General features: G+C 54.0%; 2 protein-coding genes across 5 annotated transcripts in view; one reads left to right on the top strand and one right to left on the bottom strand.

The window, feature by feature from the left end:
* Nucleotides 1-3260: 3260 nt before the first annotated feature.
* The window catches only part of CSTPP1 (centriolar satellite-associated tubulin polyglutamylase complex regulator 1), a 309647-nt gene continuing 300618 nt past the window's right edge, over nt 3261-12289 (bottom strand). The window contains exon 9 of one of the 2 annotated variants that reach the window (XM_057507639.1): nt 3261-3568. In XM_057507639.1, coding sequence (XP_057363622.1) covers nt 3301-3568 — 268 coding nt within the window. In that variant the 3' untranslated portion in view covers nt 3261-3300. The remainder of the gene's footprint in view (nt 3569-12289) is intronic. The other variant, XM_057507641.1, reaches the window with a different exon arrangement.
* On the top strand, nt 4422-12106 carry PACSIN3 (protein kinase C and casein kinase substrate in neurons 3). Of its 3 annotated transcripts, XM_036892020.2 has the most exons (11): nt 4422-4551; nt 7407-7479; nt 7731-7820; nt 7973-8129; nt 8865-9100; nt 9213-9368; nt 9962-10137; nt 10275-10395; nt 10573-10709; nt 11090-11211; nt 11587-12106. In XM_036892020.2, exons 3-11 carry the CDS (start codon nt 7767-7769, stop codon nt 11700-11702), a joined length of 1275 nt encoding a protein of 424 aa, XP_036747915.1. In that variant the 5' UTR covers nt 4422-4551; nt 7407-7479; nt 7731-7766; the 3' UTR covers nt 11703-12106. The 3 variants fall into 3 exon arrangements, with proteins under 3 accessions (XP_036747915.1, XP_036747914.1, XP_036747916.1); XM_036892019.2 differs by lacking the exon at nt 7407-7479 and having other exon boundaries at nt 4439-4551; XM_036892021.2 differs by lacking the exons at nt 7407-7479; nt 11090-11211 and having other exon boundaries at nt 4439-4551.

The following is a 12289-nucleotide window of genomic DNA, read 5'->3' as shown; positions in this document are numbered from 1 at the left end:
ACTCCTCTTTCCCAGGTCAAGCTGCCATTTCAGGGCCTTTGTACCCATCAGCCCTTCCACCTGGAATGCTTTCTCCTAGGTTCCTTCTTCACCAAGCAAACTCTATTTGTCTTTTGGGTGTTTTGGGCCTTTTGGAGTTGAGAAGCTTAAAATTCCTGAGGGTCTTCTCTAACCCTCCCTGTATTGAAGTTGTTCTCCCCCTATTATTCTCTCATAGCACTGTATTTTTTTGTTTCTTTAAAACACTTGTCATAATTTATTATCGTCAGGCCTATTTGATTTTAGTGGAAAACTCCATGAAATCAGGAATTGTGGACCAATCACCCATCATGGCATTTGGCACAGTAGGTGTGCCTTGAAAGGCAGCTAAACTAGTAGCTTCTCCCCTGGAACTCTTTCACCAGTGAAAAGGCCCCTGGTGGGCTTTAGGGAAGGGTGCAAATGAACCAGGGCAGCCTTCTTGAGCAGGCTTTCCCAGCCTCCCTAAGTGGGACTACCCAAGGGGAACTCCACAGAGCCAACCAAAGAATCTGCCCCTGGCAATCCTGACCCCTGAACAGCTTTCTCTGTAGGCCCCACTCTGAAACCTGCTTTGCATTTTCACTCTAATTCCATCCATTGGCTCTTCTTCCTGCAGTTTTAACCCAGAACCAGCCTCCACCACTGAGGTTAACCCTCTCAATAACTTGGACCAGTTTTTCCACCTGGGGTTGCCTGAGATCTTAAAAATGTAGTTGAATCAGAATACTTTACTCAGCTGTGGGTCAGGAATGCTGGGGCAATGTCCAGAGGCCATGGCAGGCTTCTGGGGAAACAAATCCTGTTTGTAGCCTTCTGCCTGCTCTAATCTACCCTCCCCAGGGCTGCCAGAGTTTTATCTTTTAAAAGGCTAAATTTGATCTAGTCACTCCTATTCGTATTTCCCCCTGCTTAAGGATAAAGTCCAAACTCTTTAGGCCACCTTTCAAATCCCCCATGCAATCCCAAACCATCTTTCTAGCCTTATCTATTGTGTGCCTCCACCCAATTCTGAACTCATATTATAGATATTCTAGACCAGGCCTGTCCAATATGGCTGCAACTAGTCACATGTGGCTTTTAAAATTTAAGTTAACTTAAATAAATTCACTTCCTTCAGTCTCACTTGCTAGGTTTCAAGTGCTCAATAGCCACATGCGGCTAGTGGCTACTGTACTGGACAGAGCAGCTCTAGAACATTTCCATCACTGCAGAAATGCTATTTGGAAAGCACTGTCTTAGACTTTATCTGCTAAAGAAACTATTTTAATGATACAATTTACACATAATAGTTCTCATTGTTAATGTTCTAATGTTACAAAAATCTCCTTTACCAATTCTAGACCTCTCCCTAGAGATAACCACCAAAATCAGTTTGGTATATATTCTCTCTGAATATTTTGTGCTCTGCATTTTACTTTCTTAATTCAACAGTGTTTTGGAGGTCTTTATGAAAGATCACATGTCTACCTTGTGCTTTATTATTGTGGAGCAATCCACAGCATGAATAAACTTTAGGTTATTCAGCCTTTTTTTTTCTCCTGCACTTTGGTGTTTTATTATTTCCAAATCTCTGGTTGTATGCACAGGATAATACAGCCAGGTTGACTTGGTCAGTGGGCCACTCTGAGTGGCAGAGCCTGGGTTCTGACCATTCTGCCCCTGGAGGGAGTCCCTGGGCTAGGCCTCTGGGCACTGTCTGGCCTGTTCACCTTGGTGATCCACTGGCTAGCAAGCAGCCTCTTGATGGACAATTGTTTCCAGCTTTCCCTTATTGCAAACAATACTTATGCAAACATCCTTGTACCCTTTTCTGACTGGTACATGTGTTTGTCAAGGGTAGAGGGCAAAAAGTGGAATTGCTGGGTCACCAAGTCCTATGCTAACACCTCTGGAGTTTGGCATACCCTGTTGCTCCCGCCTAGAATGCTTCTCCACATGACTCATACCTGCTCATCAATCAGACCAATCAAGTGTCATCACCTGGTGAAAGGGGGGTCTCTTCTGCTTGTTTTCCTGTAGAACTTTGCATCCACATTGTATCATTATTGTACACTTAGGGCTCTTATTTATTTTTGTATTCTCAATTCCTAGCACAGGGCTTAACATAGAGCAAAAATCAAAATGTTTTCTTGACTGGATGAATGAATGAGTAAATAAATAAACATATGAAGGCACAGTGGTTAGGACATTCCAGAAGCTCAAGGTGAGTGAGTCTGTGTTGTGAGCTTGGGCTTTGGACCAGCCTGCCACCTGGTGCCCCGAGCCAAGCTGCCTCTCTCTTTTTGTTTGTCCAGCCCTCCGACCTCAGGCATCTCTTCTTGAACTCTGTTCAAGTTGGGTACTGTACTGATGGAGCCGTGTGAGTGTGTAGGGGCTCTGAGCCCTGGGGGCAGTCCTAGCAAATGACTGGCTTGCCAAGGGCAGCTCTGTCCCCTTTCACCTCTGAAGCAGCTTTGTATGTTCTGGTTGGTTAATTTTTTCTCTCTACAGTACCTTAGGGGCAATTAAAATCAGCTGCAACATTTCTGCTTCCAGATTCCAACCCAAGGGAAGCCAGATGTTTTCCACTCAGCATCTCCTTCTCCTTGTGGTCTGAGGAACAGCTCTATTTTCTGAGTCTCTCTATGGCCTGGCTTCCCTGGATCCCAGAGCTTGGCTTTCAGCCTTTTATATAACAGGGTTTTAATAGGTGACTCCTCTAATTAATTTCATCCTTGTGTTTTTGCACTTTCTGTCTGGGTGCCTGAATGCCCTCAGGCACTAGGTGGGATGTTAAATGATTTAAAATAATACAAACAGTATAGCTGTCATTAGATATTACCCCTGGTCTCATTTGCAGTTGTTATACAATCACTAATTAGTTGGGGCACATGGCCCCGTTGGGGAGGTCAGCCCTGTCACCTGTCATATTTCATAGAGGTAGAAGCAGAGATATGGAGGAAAGGTACTAGTCTAAGCCCCAAAAGAGTGGGTGTTGAAACTGGTTTCAGAAGCCACATCCTGCTGGATACCACACCCTGTGAGCGCCACAGCCAGAATCCACTACTCAGGTATGATTTGCCAAATGCGTCTTCAGGCGGTTTTACCCTCCCACTAGGACACTGCGGAGCAAGTCAGCCTTCAGCAGCTAACATACCACCTGTAATTATCCCCATTCATTGTCTTCAGGCCCCCTTTTCCATTTTATGAGCGTATTTATCTACATAAAGAATGCGCCAGTGATTCCTCCGGGATTTAGAAACATAATTTTGTTATTTAGAAGTCCACGCACACATACACTCAGGGAATGGGGTGAGTGGGTGGGTGGCGGGGTAGCGATAAGGGGTGGGGACGAAGAGTAAGTCCTGGAGAAAGAACTGCTTGGCCCTTGGCTTCCCAGAGCGCAGCTCTGTCCCCTGGGGTCGCACTCCTCCCAGCGCGCGCTTGGGGCTCTCCAACCCCGAGCGAATTTGCGCGGTCTGGATCCTCTGAGCGCTGCGGTCGTCGGACTCCGCCGCCCCGCGCTCCCTCTCGCCTGCTGGGCGGAGGGCTCAGCCTCTGGGTCACCCTGCCCAGGAGAGAGCGGGAGAGGAGAGGATCCAGAGCAGGTGGCGATTAGGTCAGCCTCGGAACATTCTTGGACCGCTCCAGTGGATGAATATAAATAACAAACGGGCAGGCTCCGAAAAATCCCGGGGTGGATGGTAAGGGGGTGAGGAAGCAGAGATTTATTAAGATGTGGGGTGCAGTGACATCTGATAAAATCTACCAATGCTGGTGACTGAAAAAGGGGTAGAGGGGAGAAGGGATTTAAGAATGATTCGTGATACAAAATATGGGAATGAGAACAAGGAGGGGGAGGGGCTTATCCTCCCCACCTCTCGCTACCGCTAGTCTGCCTCAGAGTGGACCCCGAAATTGGCAAGAAGGCTGTGCACAGAGAGGGCACGGCTTTGGACTCCAGGTCCTCCCTGACGTCAGATCTATGCAAGTTGCTGAAGGCCTCTGAGCCTCAGTTTCCGTATCTCTACAATGGGAATCTTAATGCTTACAAAGGGATGGTTGTGAGCCCTGCCGGAGCTAACTTCTAAGAAAGCTGTGCTCGGGTAAAAAAAAAAAAAAAAATAGTGTAGCCCCCTGGCCTCTCTCCAAGTGGTGGCCGTACAGGCCCCCAGGCCAATCCCGTCCCGCTTCCACCAGTCTCACAGACTCTGTAAAGGCCAAGGAGGGCAAAGTCGAAATCTGACTCTCTATAGCGGCGCGGCGCCACCCTGGGGTGTCCGCCCAGGCGCTGCTCTTGCTGGAAACGAGACCCCAAGGCCCTCTGCTGGGGAACCGTTGAGTGCCAGGATGCCTACAGCCCCCGCGCCCCGGACTCTGGCTGGTGGGGTTGGGTCAGCTGCGGTGAAGAGAGGGCGGGGCCGGGGGCCGGGCTTCCTGGGGGAGGATCCGGCGTGCTCTGGGAGGCGGCGGTCGCGACCCGGGAGAGGCAGGACACGGGCCGGAATGCGGCCCGAACCCCACCCGGCGAGGCGCCCACGGAGAAACGCGGTGAGTGCTGCCTGGGCGGGAACCTCGGGGAGACGGCGGCGGGAGCTGCAACTCGAGCCCGCCCTCTCCTCTTCAGCTCCTGAAGTTTGCAATGGGACCTACTCCCCCTCTCCCCCCCGAGAGCCCCCGGCCACCCAATCTCTGCACAAGGACGGGAAGAGCTGCCGCCAAGCCGAGGGGGTGTCTCATAGGCGTGGCGCGCGTCACAACTCCCCAGGCCGGCCGGGGAGAGGGGGGCTTCGGGGCTGGACGACCACACATCTCCTGGGGTCCCCCAGAAGCCCCAAACCACCCTGGGGCCCCAAGAGAGGCCTCACTCCCCGACGACCCTTCGCCCTCAGCATTGAACCCCAATACCTGGGGCCACTGCCCTGGACCACCATCTGGAGGCCACCTCTGGACCGACCCAGGCAGGGTGCACCCCCTCCCCTCAGCGGTGATCGGCTGGCCCCACCCACGCCGACCAAGTTCAACAAGTTTGACCAAGAATTCCTAGAACCTCCATGGTTAGGCCTGGCTGGGCCGCTCCGCGTGGGCTCCGAGTTGCGCAGTGCGGGGCTGGCAAGAGGGGCCAAAGGGCGCGGTCCTTAAGAGTTGAGGCCGGAGAGGGCAGCCCCTGGGCTCCGAGGTTTGGCGTGTAGGCTCTGGGTTTGGCGTGCGTCACTGGGGCGCAGGCACTGCAGGAGGCAGGTCGGGTTTCCAGAAGTGCCCCTTTGTTAGGCCCCTCCCTGGCCCTGCCTCCTCCCTTTGCCCGTGCCACCCCTCCCCCAGCCTCCCGGCCGCTCTGGCTGCTGATTCTAGCCGAGCCAGCCTAGGTACCCTTCCCTGGAGCATTCGACCACCCTCTCCTGTGCCTTGAAATCCTCAGGCTGCCGGCAGCTGGAATGGCTGCTGGGAGAAGAAGCTATTGGGCTCAACTGGTGACTCAGGACAGAGGATGGGCAGGGCAGGAACGGCAGTGCTCCCTCCTGACCCCAGCTGCTGGAAAGGGTGGTAGCTGGTCTGGGGATGGGCAGGTGGCTGGGATAGCTACTGGCCTTAGGTAGGGAGAGTGGGTTCTTCCCTGAACCTCAGTATTCTCTGCCTTGGCCCAGGCAGCTATGAAGAGACCCTGCCAAGTGCTGGCAGACTTCTCCCAACCCCTTGGTGCTGGCTCCTGGACTGGGAAGCATCCATAATCTGCTTGCTGAGCTCTTGGCCATGGCAGAGTGTGTTCTGGGGACTAATCTGAGTCTCTGCTGAGCTCAGGAGGCACAGGGTGCTGGCCTTCCTCAGCAGGGGCTAAGGCACAAGGCCTACCCCCACAGTTAGATGAAGCTGAGACTGTGGGGCCTGGCTGTCTGGGGCTTGGGCTTGTGTTTGCTCCGGGACGCCAGAGGGAGCAGTGCCAGCCTGCACACACAGCTTACTCTGTTCTGGGTCAGAGAGAGGGAATGGTGGGGGGCAGCTCTCCCAGGAGCCTGGAGGCTGGAGCAGGCAGGAGGCCAAGGCCCCTGGATTCTTGACTGGGACAGCTCTCAAGGCCCTGTGATTTACAGCTGCTGCTCTATTTCTCCCCATCTGGTTGGCAAGTCCTTTCTGGGCAGACAGACTCAAGAGGAAGCCAGGTGAAACCCTGAGGACCCTGGTGGGGCCAGCTGCTCTGCCCCTCTTCTGCTCTATGCCCAGGCACCTCCATGGCAGGCCTGAGTCCACCCTCTTCTTAGCAGAAGGGTGGAAGCCCACTCAAGCTTTCTTACAGCTGCTCTAGCCAGTGGGTTTTCTGGTCATCAGGTGAATGTCATTTCTTTTCATTCAACTGCTAATTGCACTGCCCCATGGAAGTCTCTACCAATGACTGGGGACACATCCTGCCCTGTCAGTCATACCCAGTGGAATGTATACTCTGCCTGAAGGGTCACAAGGGGTTTTGGGGTTGGGGTTGGAGGAATATGGAGAAAATGCCTTAATTTGAGTTTTGAAGGATGGTTAGGAGTTCATCAGTTTGGAGTAAACTGATGGGAATATTGTTGTAGAGCCCTGCTTTGGAGGCAGCGGGCACGCACTCATCCTCCTGGGCCTGGTGTGTCTACTGGGCTTGAGTTGGTACTGAGGACAGCTGATACCCTGCCCAGAGGCAGGAGGGGAGTGGCTGTGTGCCACTGGATCCTCTAGTCTCTGGGCTGGTGGTTCTGGGGTTGGAATCTGCCTTGCCCTTTTCTACAATTCTGGAGAAACTCTTACATCTGGTTGATCACCTGTCTGACTCCCCCATGCTGTCCCAGACTTGGCTTTTTGAGGGCAGGACTGAGTTACTTATTATCCGCAGAGCCCTGTGGGACCTTCGTGGATGCCATGGAATAGGAATACTGTCCCTTGTGACTGTTGGGCCCCTGACATTTTTTGTTCATTGCTTGGTTTGAGTCTTATACCAGGCCTGGCACAGAAGCAGACCGGGAGGTGGAACTTCCATCTTAGGAGGGAGCTAAGGCTTCCTTAGAAGAGGACCATAAAATGCCCTCCCTTGGAAGAGGACAGCCATACCCCCAGCAGCTTATGGCTGCTGGGGGTATGGCTGGGCACCCTCTGACTTGGCCTGGTCTGGGGAAGTGCCACCTTGTTCAAGGAAAGGCAAGAAGGCAACAGGGCTCTGGCTTGGGCAGACATCCTCCTCTGTCATCTGTAGTCAGGGGAGTGGGGCCTTCTGCCCGCCCACTCCAGCCTGCTGTATAATCCCCGGCTGGATCGTGTGACTTGCCTGGCATTCTTCTGGCTGGAATCTTGTGCTTCTGACAGCAGTTGCTATATCGGGGGAGCAGGGCACTGCCCTGGACACTCTAGGTTCCCGTTCTCACCCCCTGCTTTGGTCCTGTTAGCATCAAGGCAGAATCACAGCGACAGCTTTGAGAGTTGGACACACAGGCTCCTGAAGTAATTTCTAGGCCCCAGGTACATGGAGTGGGGTGAAGGGTGGGAAGGGCAGACCTGGGGCGAGAGAAGGAGCTTTGAAACTGCCGTCCCGGCTCCTGTCCCGGCCCCTCCTGGGTACTTCCAGACTCCTGTCTGCTAAGTCCTAGCTCTGGCAGCTCCTTGGGTGGTGGGGATGGCAGTAGAGGCAAAGCCCAAGGAGAAGAGAGTGGCTTTTCCTATCCCCAAAAGCATATGTGTGGCTTCCCTGCTTACCCCTCTGCCCTCCACAGCCCCAATCTGCCACCATTCTGTGCTGCGGGGACACCATGGCTCCAGAGGAAGACGCTGGAGGGAAGGCCCTAGAGGGCAGTTTCTGGGAGGTGAGCATCTGGGTTCCAGGTTTGGCGTGGAAGGCACCAAAATTCCTATACCTCTCTGGACCCAGCTACATGTCCAGAGGAGCCTAGCTGTCAGCCCCAGATCTTGAGGGGGTCTCTCCCCGATGACACTGCCCATCCTGTATACACCCTAGGCTGGCAACTACAGGTGGACGGTGCAGCGGGTGGAGGATGGGCATCGGTTGTGCGGGGACCTGATCAGCTGCTTCCAGGAGCGTGCCCGCATTGAGAAGGCCTATGCCCAGCAGCTGGCTGACTGGGCCCGCAAGTGGAGAGGCGTTGTGGAGAAAGGTGAGCCAGTGCTTGGGCCTAGGAGGAAGCAGGGAGACCGGGCAGGACAGCTTCTTTTTGCCCCTCTTGTGAAAAGATTGAGGCTTCCACATCTGCCTTCCCTTTAAAGAGGGAAGATTGTCTCGGTTATTCTCACAGTTGTGCTTTTACAGAGTTTGCAAAGTAAACTCATGGTCATGAGTTATTTTGATATTCCTAACAACCCTACCATAGAGACAGTCATTCTGACCATTTTCTAGAGGACAATTCAGAAGGTAAGAGTGGCTAAGTGTCTTGCCTTAAGTCACATAGCTAGGAAGAGCTGAAGCTTGAACCCAGGCCTTCTGTCTCAGGAGCTTGGGATCTTTCTACCCTAACAAGCTGCCTTCCTCCAGGATGGACAGATTCTTCTCTCTGAGGCACTAGAGTGTAGTGGTTTATGCCACAGACCTGGGTTTGAATCTCAACTCCACTTGTAGCTGTAATGCTTTGGGCATTTAACTTTGCTTCTCTGGGCTGTTGTCTTTTCACCGTTAAAGTTGATCGTGACATTGTCTTCACTGTGGTGGATGAGGCAGGATTCAGTGAGATCTTGTATGTCAAGCACAGAGTAAGTGTTCTGTAAATATTAGCTGATGTTGTTCATCAGTGCCTCCTCCTGTGTGCCTGACAGCCGGAGCAGCAACCAAGGAGTGGGGGGTAGAATTGATTCCAGCATTGACCATTGCCTGGCCCAAGCCCCATCCCTCCCCACAGGCCCCCAGTACGGCACGCTGGAGAAGGCCTGGCACGCCTTCTTCACAGCAGCTGAGCGACTGAGCACGCTGCACCTGGAGGTGCGGGAGAAGCTTCAGGGGCAGGACAGTGAGCGTGTGCGCACCTGGCAGCGGGGAGCCTTCCACAGACCTGTGCTGGGTGGCTTCCGGGAGAGCCGGGCTGCTGAGGAAGGCTTCCGCAAGGCCCAGAAGCCCTGGCTAAAGAGGCTGAAGGAGGTGAGCCTGGGATGGATGGGCATCAGAAGCATGCCACTTCCTGGGTCTGCCCAGGACTAGAGGGGACTGGGGCATGGCACACAGGATCCAGAGTGCTCCCCGTGTATGCCAGGTTGAGGCTTCCAAGAAGAGCTACCACACAACCCGGAAGGAGGAGAAGACAGCTCAGACTCGGGAGAGCCACGCGAAAGCAGACAGTGCTGTCTCCCAGGAGCAGCTGCGTAAGCTGCAAGAGCGGATGGAGCGCTGCACCAAGGAGGCCGAGAAGGTATCTACGGCATGACTGGGCCCCAGCTCAGGGCTTCCTGAAGGCCTTTTCCACGTCCCAGCACTCTTACTGCTCTTATTCACATCTGCCACCCTCTCTAGATTATCATTTAAAGGAGGAACTGGAGAAAAGATGCTTTACTCAGGGACAGAAATGGTGCCATTTTAGGTAGTGGGATGAACGCCTTCCAGCTCCTTTCCTTTCACAGTGTGCCACCTAGGACAAGTTGTTAGGTTGCCAGCTCTGCATACCCACATTCTCCCTGTCCTCTGAGGTGCTGCTGCTCAGTGCCCACCTCCTCCATGAAAGCTTGTCTGATTTTTTCCACTCCTCCCCGTAGATTGGCCCCATCTCACTTTCTCTGTCTCACTCTTGGTATCTGCTCATTCCAGACTCATAAAGCTGGTCCCCAAATTTCACCTCCCTTGTTAGGCTGCTGCAGTTGTAGAGGGCAGGAGCTGGGTCTTGGGACACATTGCCCGTGGTACCTAATCCAGGATCTAGATGCCCATGACAGGTGCTCAGGAAATCCTAGTGGAGTCCTGAGTAGAAGAAGGTCTTCCTTTTACCAGCCCCCGTCCTCTCCCACCTAGATGAAAACCCAGTATGAGCAGATGCTGGCAGAGCTGCATCGCTACACCCCACGCTACATGGAGGACATGGAGCAGGCCTTCGAGACCTGCCAGGCTGCTGAACGCCAGCGGCTTCTCTTCTTCAAGGATATGCTGCTCACTTTACATCAGCACCTCGACCTCTCCAGCAATGAGAAGTATGACCTGTGGGGTGGGTGTGGCGATCTGGGTGATGCTTTGTCTCCTTCACCCCCTGCTTCTGGCCAGGCTGAATGAGATTGTGGGGTTCAGGGGCCAGGGCTTGGTAATCTGAGGGTTGCACCTTTGAGTACAGGTTCCTTGAACTCCACCGAGACTTGCATCAGGCCATTGAGGCAGCCAGTGATGAAGAGGACCTGCGCTGGTGGCGTGGCACCCATGGGCCAGGCATGGCCATGAACTGGCCACAGTTCGAGGTGTGTTCTAGGCTTGCTGGGGCAAGGTTCCAGGAGGTGGGGTAGGTTCTTCTGAGCTCAGCCTAGACCTCAGGAGGGAGGCTCAGGCTTGGGGTGAAGTAGGTGAAAGTGGTCTGGATGGCCCTTGTTGCCATCACAGCCTGCAGCCCAGGCTGACCCTAAGCACTGTCTCCATAGGAGTGGTCCCTGGACATACAGAGGACTATCAACCAGAAGGAGAAGAGTGGCTGGGACCCTGATGAGATTACTCTGACCAGCATCGTGCCCACAAGAGATGGCGCTGCACCTCCACCCCAGCCCGTGGGGTCCCCAGGGTGAGAGCCAGGAGCCTGGCTGTAGGAAGGAAACAGCTCTGCCTCCTGCCCTGCCTGCCTTTCCTCTGTCTCTTTCCCTTCATTCCCTTCATGCCTGAAGTGGGTTGAAAATTGGTGCCAGACTACCTTAGGACTCAGCAGTTGCAGTGATGCCAGTTTTCCCACATTCCCTTTCATTTACTGCTCATAGCAGCTCTATGTGCCAGGAGTGCACTGAGCTTACAGGCATGTGTGGCAGAAATTACAGTCTTCCAGTTTTTCCCCATCTCCCTCTCCCAGGGTTCCTCCAGGGGGTGGGCCCTTGTCCCTGAGTTGTAGGCACTCTTGCTCAAGGTGTTCCTTGTGCCCTGAGCCTGCCTCCTTCTGCCTTCCCTCTCTAGCAGTGGGCAGGGTGAGGAGTGGTCGGATGAGGAGAGTCCCTGGAAGGCTACCAGTGGGGTACGGGTGCGGGCACTCTACGACTATGCTGGCCAGGAAGCCGATGAGCTGAGCTTCCGCGCAGGTACCCTGGGACCCCTTTCCTGTTCCTTTGCAGGCTTCAGCCCTTTCCCCACCCCCTTTACTAGCCTGAGCAAGGGTGTAGAAAAAGGAAGCCAGACACTCATTTCTCAAGGCCTGACCCTTAAGGCTCCTCTGCCTCCAGACCCCAGGGATCAGGGTATCTGCTCCGAACCCTCACCTTCCTCACAGCTGGGGCTGATAGCTGTATTCAGGGTCTGGTGTGGAGAGGCTTGCTGACCTTGACATCCTTCTGCCTGAGCCATGCCTCTTCTATCTGGGTTCTTGAACTACTCCCTCCCCCTCTGTCCTTGATCCAACTACAGGAACAGGGCTGGGCCAGGACAGTTGGCAGTGACTAATCCCTCTTCCCCTCCAGGGGAGGAGCTGCTGAAGATGAGTGATGAGGATGAGCAGGGCTGGTGCCAAGGCCAGTTGCAGAGTGGCCGAATCGGCCTGTACCCTGCCAATTACGTGGAGTGTGTGGGGGCCTGACATAATCTGACACCCCTTCTGCAACGTTTCTTCATCCTGAGTCAGAGCCCAGCTTCTGGACAGCTGGACCTGAGGGCCCTGAACCATAGTGCCCCTGCTGCCCCTGTCCTTTTAAGTAGGGAGGAAGTCCTTGGATGGGCAGAGGGGTGCATCCAGGAAGAGACGGGTAGGGAAGGGGCAACTGAGTCTAGGGTGAGGGGAAGATGGGGAGGTCAGGAGGTGACCGAAGGGCTCAGGGGTGTCTGGGCATCCCCAAGAGTGGGGTCTCTCCAGAGCAGTGGACCCAGTTCCCAGTCGGTGTTTTGGGGTTCCTGGGGTGGGCTTGGGGGTGAGTGTAGTTCTGAGCTAACATCAGTCTCTTGTGTGGCTTGTTCTAGTGTGTATTAAACTTGGGGAAAAAAGCACTGTCAGGCTTGTGTGCATCTTTTTTGATACTCCACCCTTGCCAGGCTGCAGGGGGCTTCTTGAGAGAGCCACTGAGGGAAGGTCCTCAGGCATCAGACATGTTATGGGGGCAGGGCTTGGGCAAAGGTTTGCCAGCTTGGTACCTGTTCTGGAACTTCAGGACCCTAACTAGGGGTGGAAAC

The sequence above is a fragment of the Manis pentadactyla genome, chromosome 9, assembly GCF_030020395.1.
Source record: "Manis pentadactyla isolate mManPen7 chromosome 9, mManPen7.hap1, whole genome shotgun sequence".
NCBI classification, from domain to species: Eukaryota; Metazoa; Chordata; class Mammalia; order Pholidota; family Manidae; genus Manis; species Manis pentadactyla.
This window is presented reverse-complemented; position numbering and strand designations above follow the sequence as displayed.

Coding starts and splice junctions, on each gene's coding strand:
- PACSIN3 (XM_036892019.2), top strand. CDS start 4,507: ATGCGGCCCGAACCCCACCCGGCGAGGCGCCCACGGAGAAACGCG. Junction 4,552..7,730: donor GGCGCCCACGGAGAAACGCG/GTGAGTGCTGCC, acceptor TGCCCTCCACAG/CCCCAATCTGCCACCATTCT. Junction 11,212..11,586: donor TGAGCTGAGCTTCCGCGCAG/GTACCCTGGGAC, acceptor CTTCCCCTCCAG/GGGAGGAGCTGCTGAAGATG.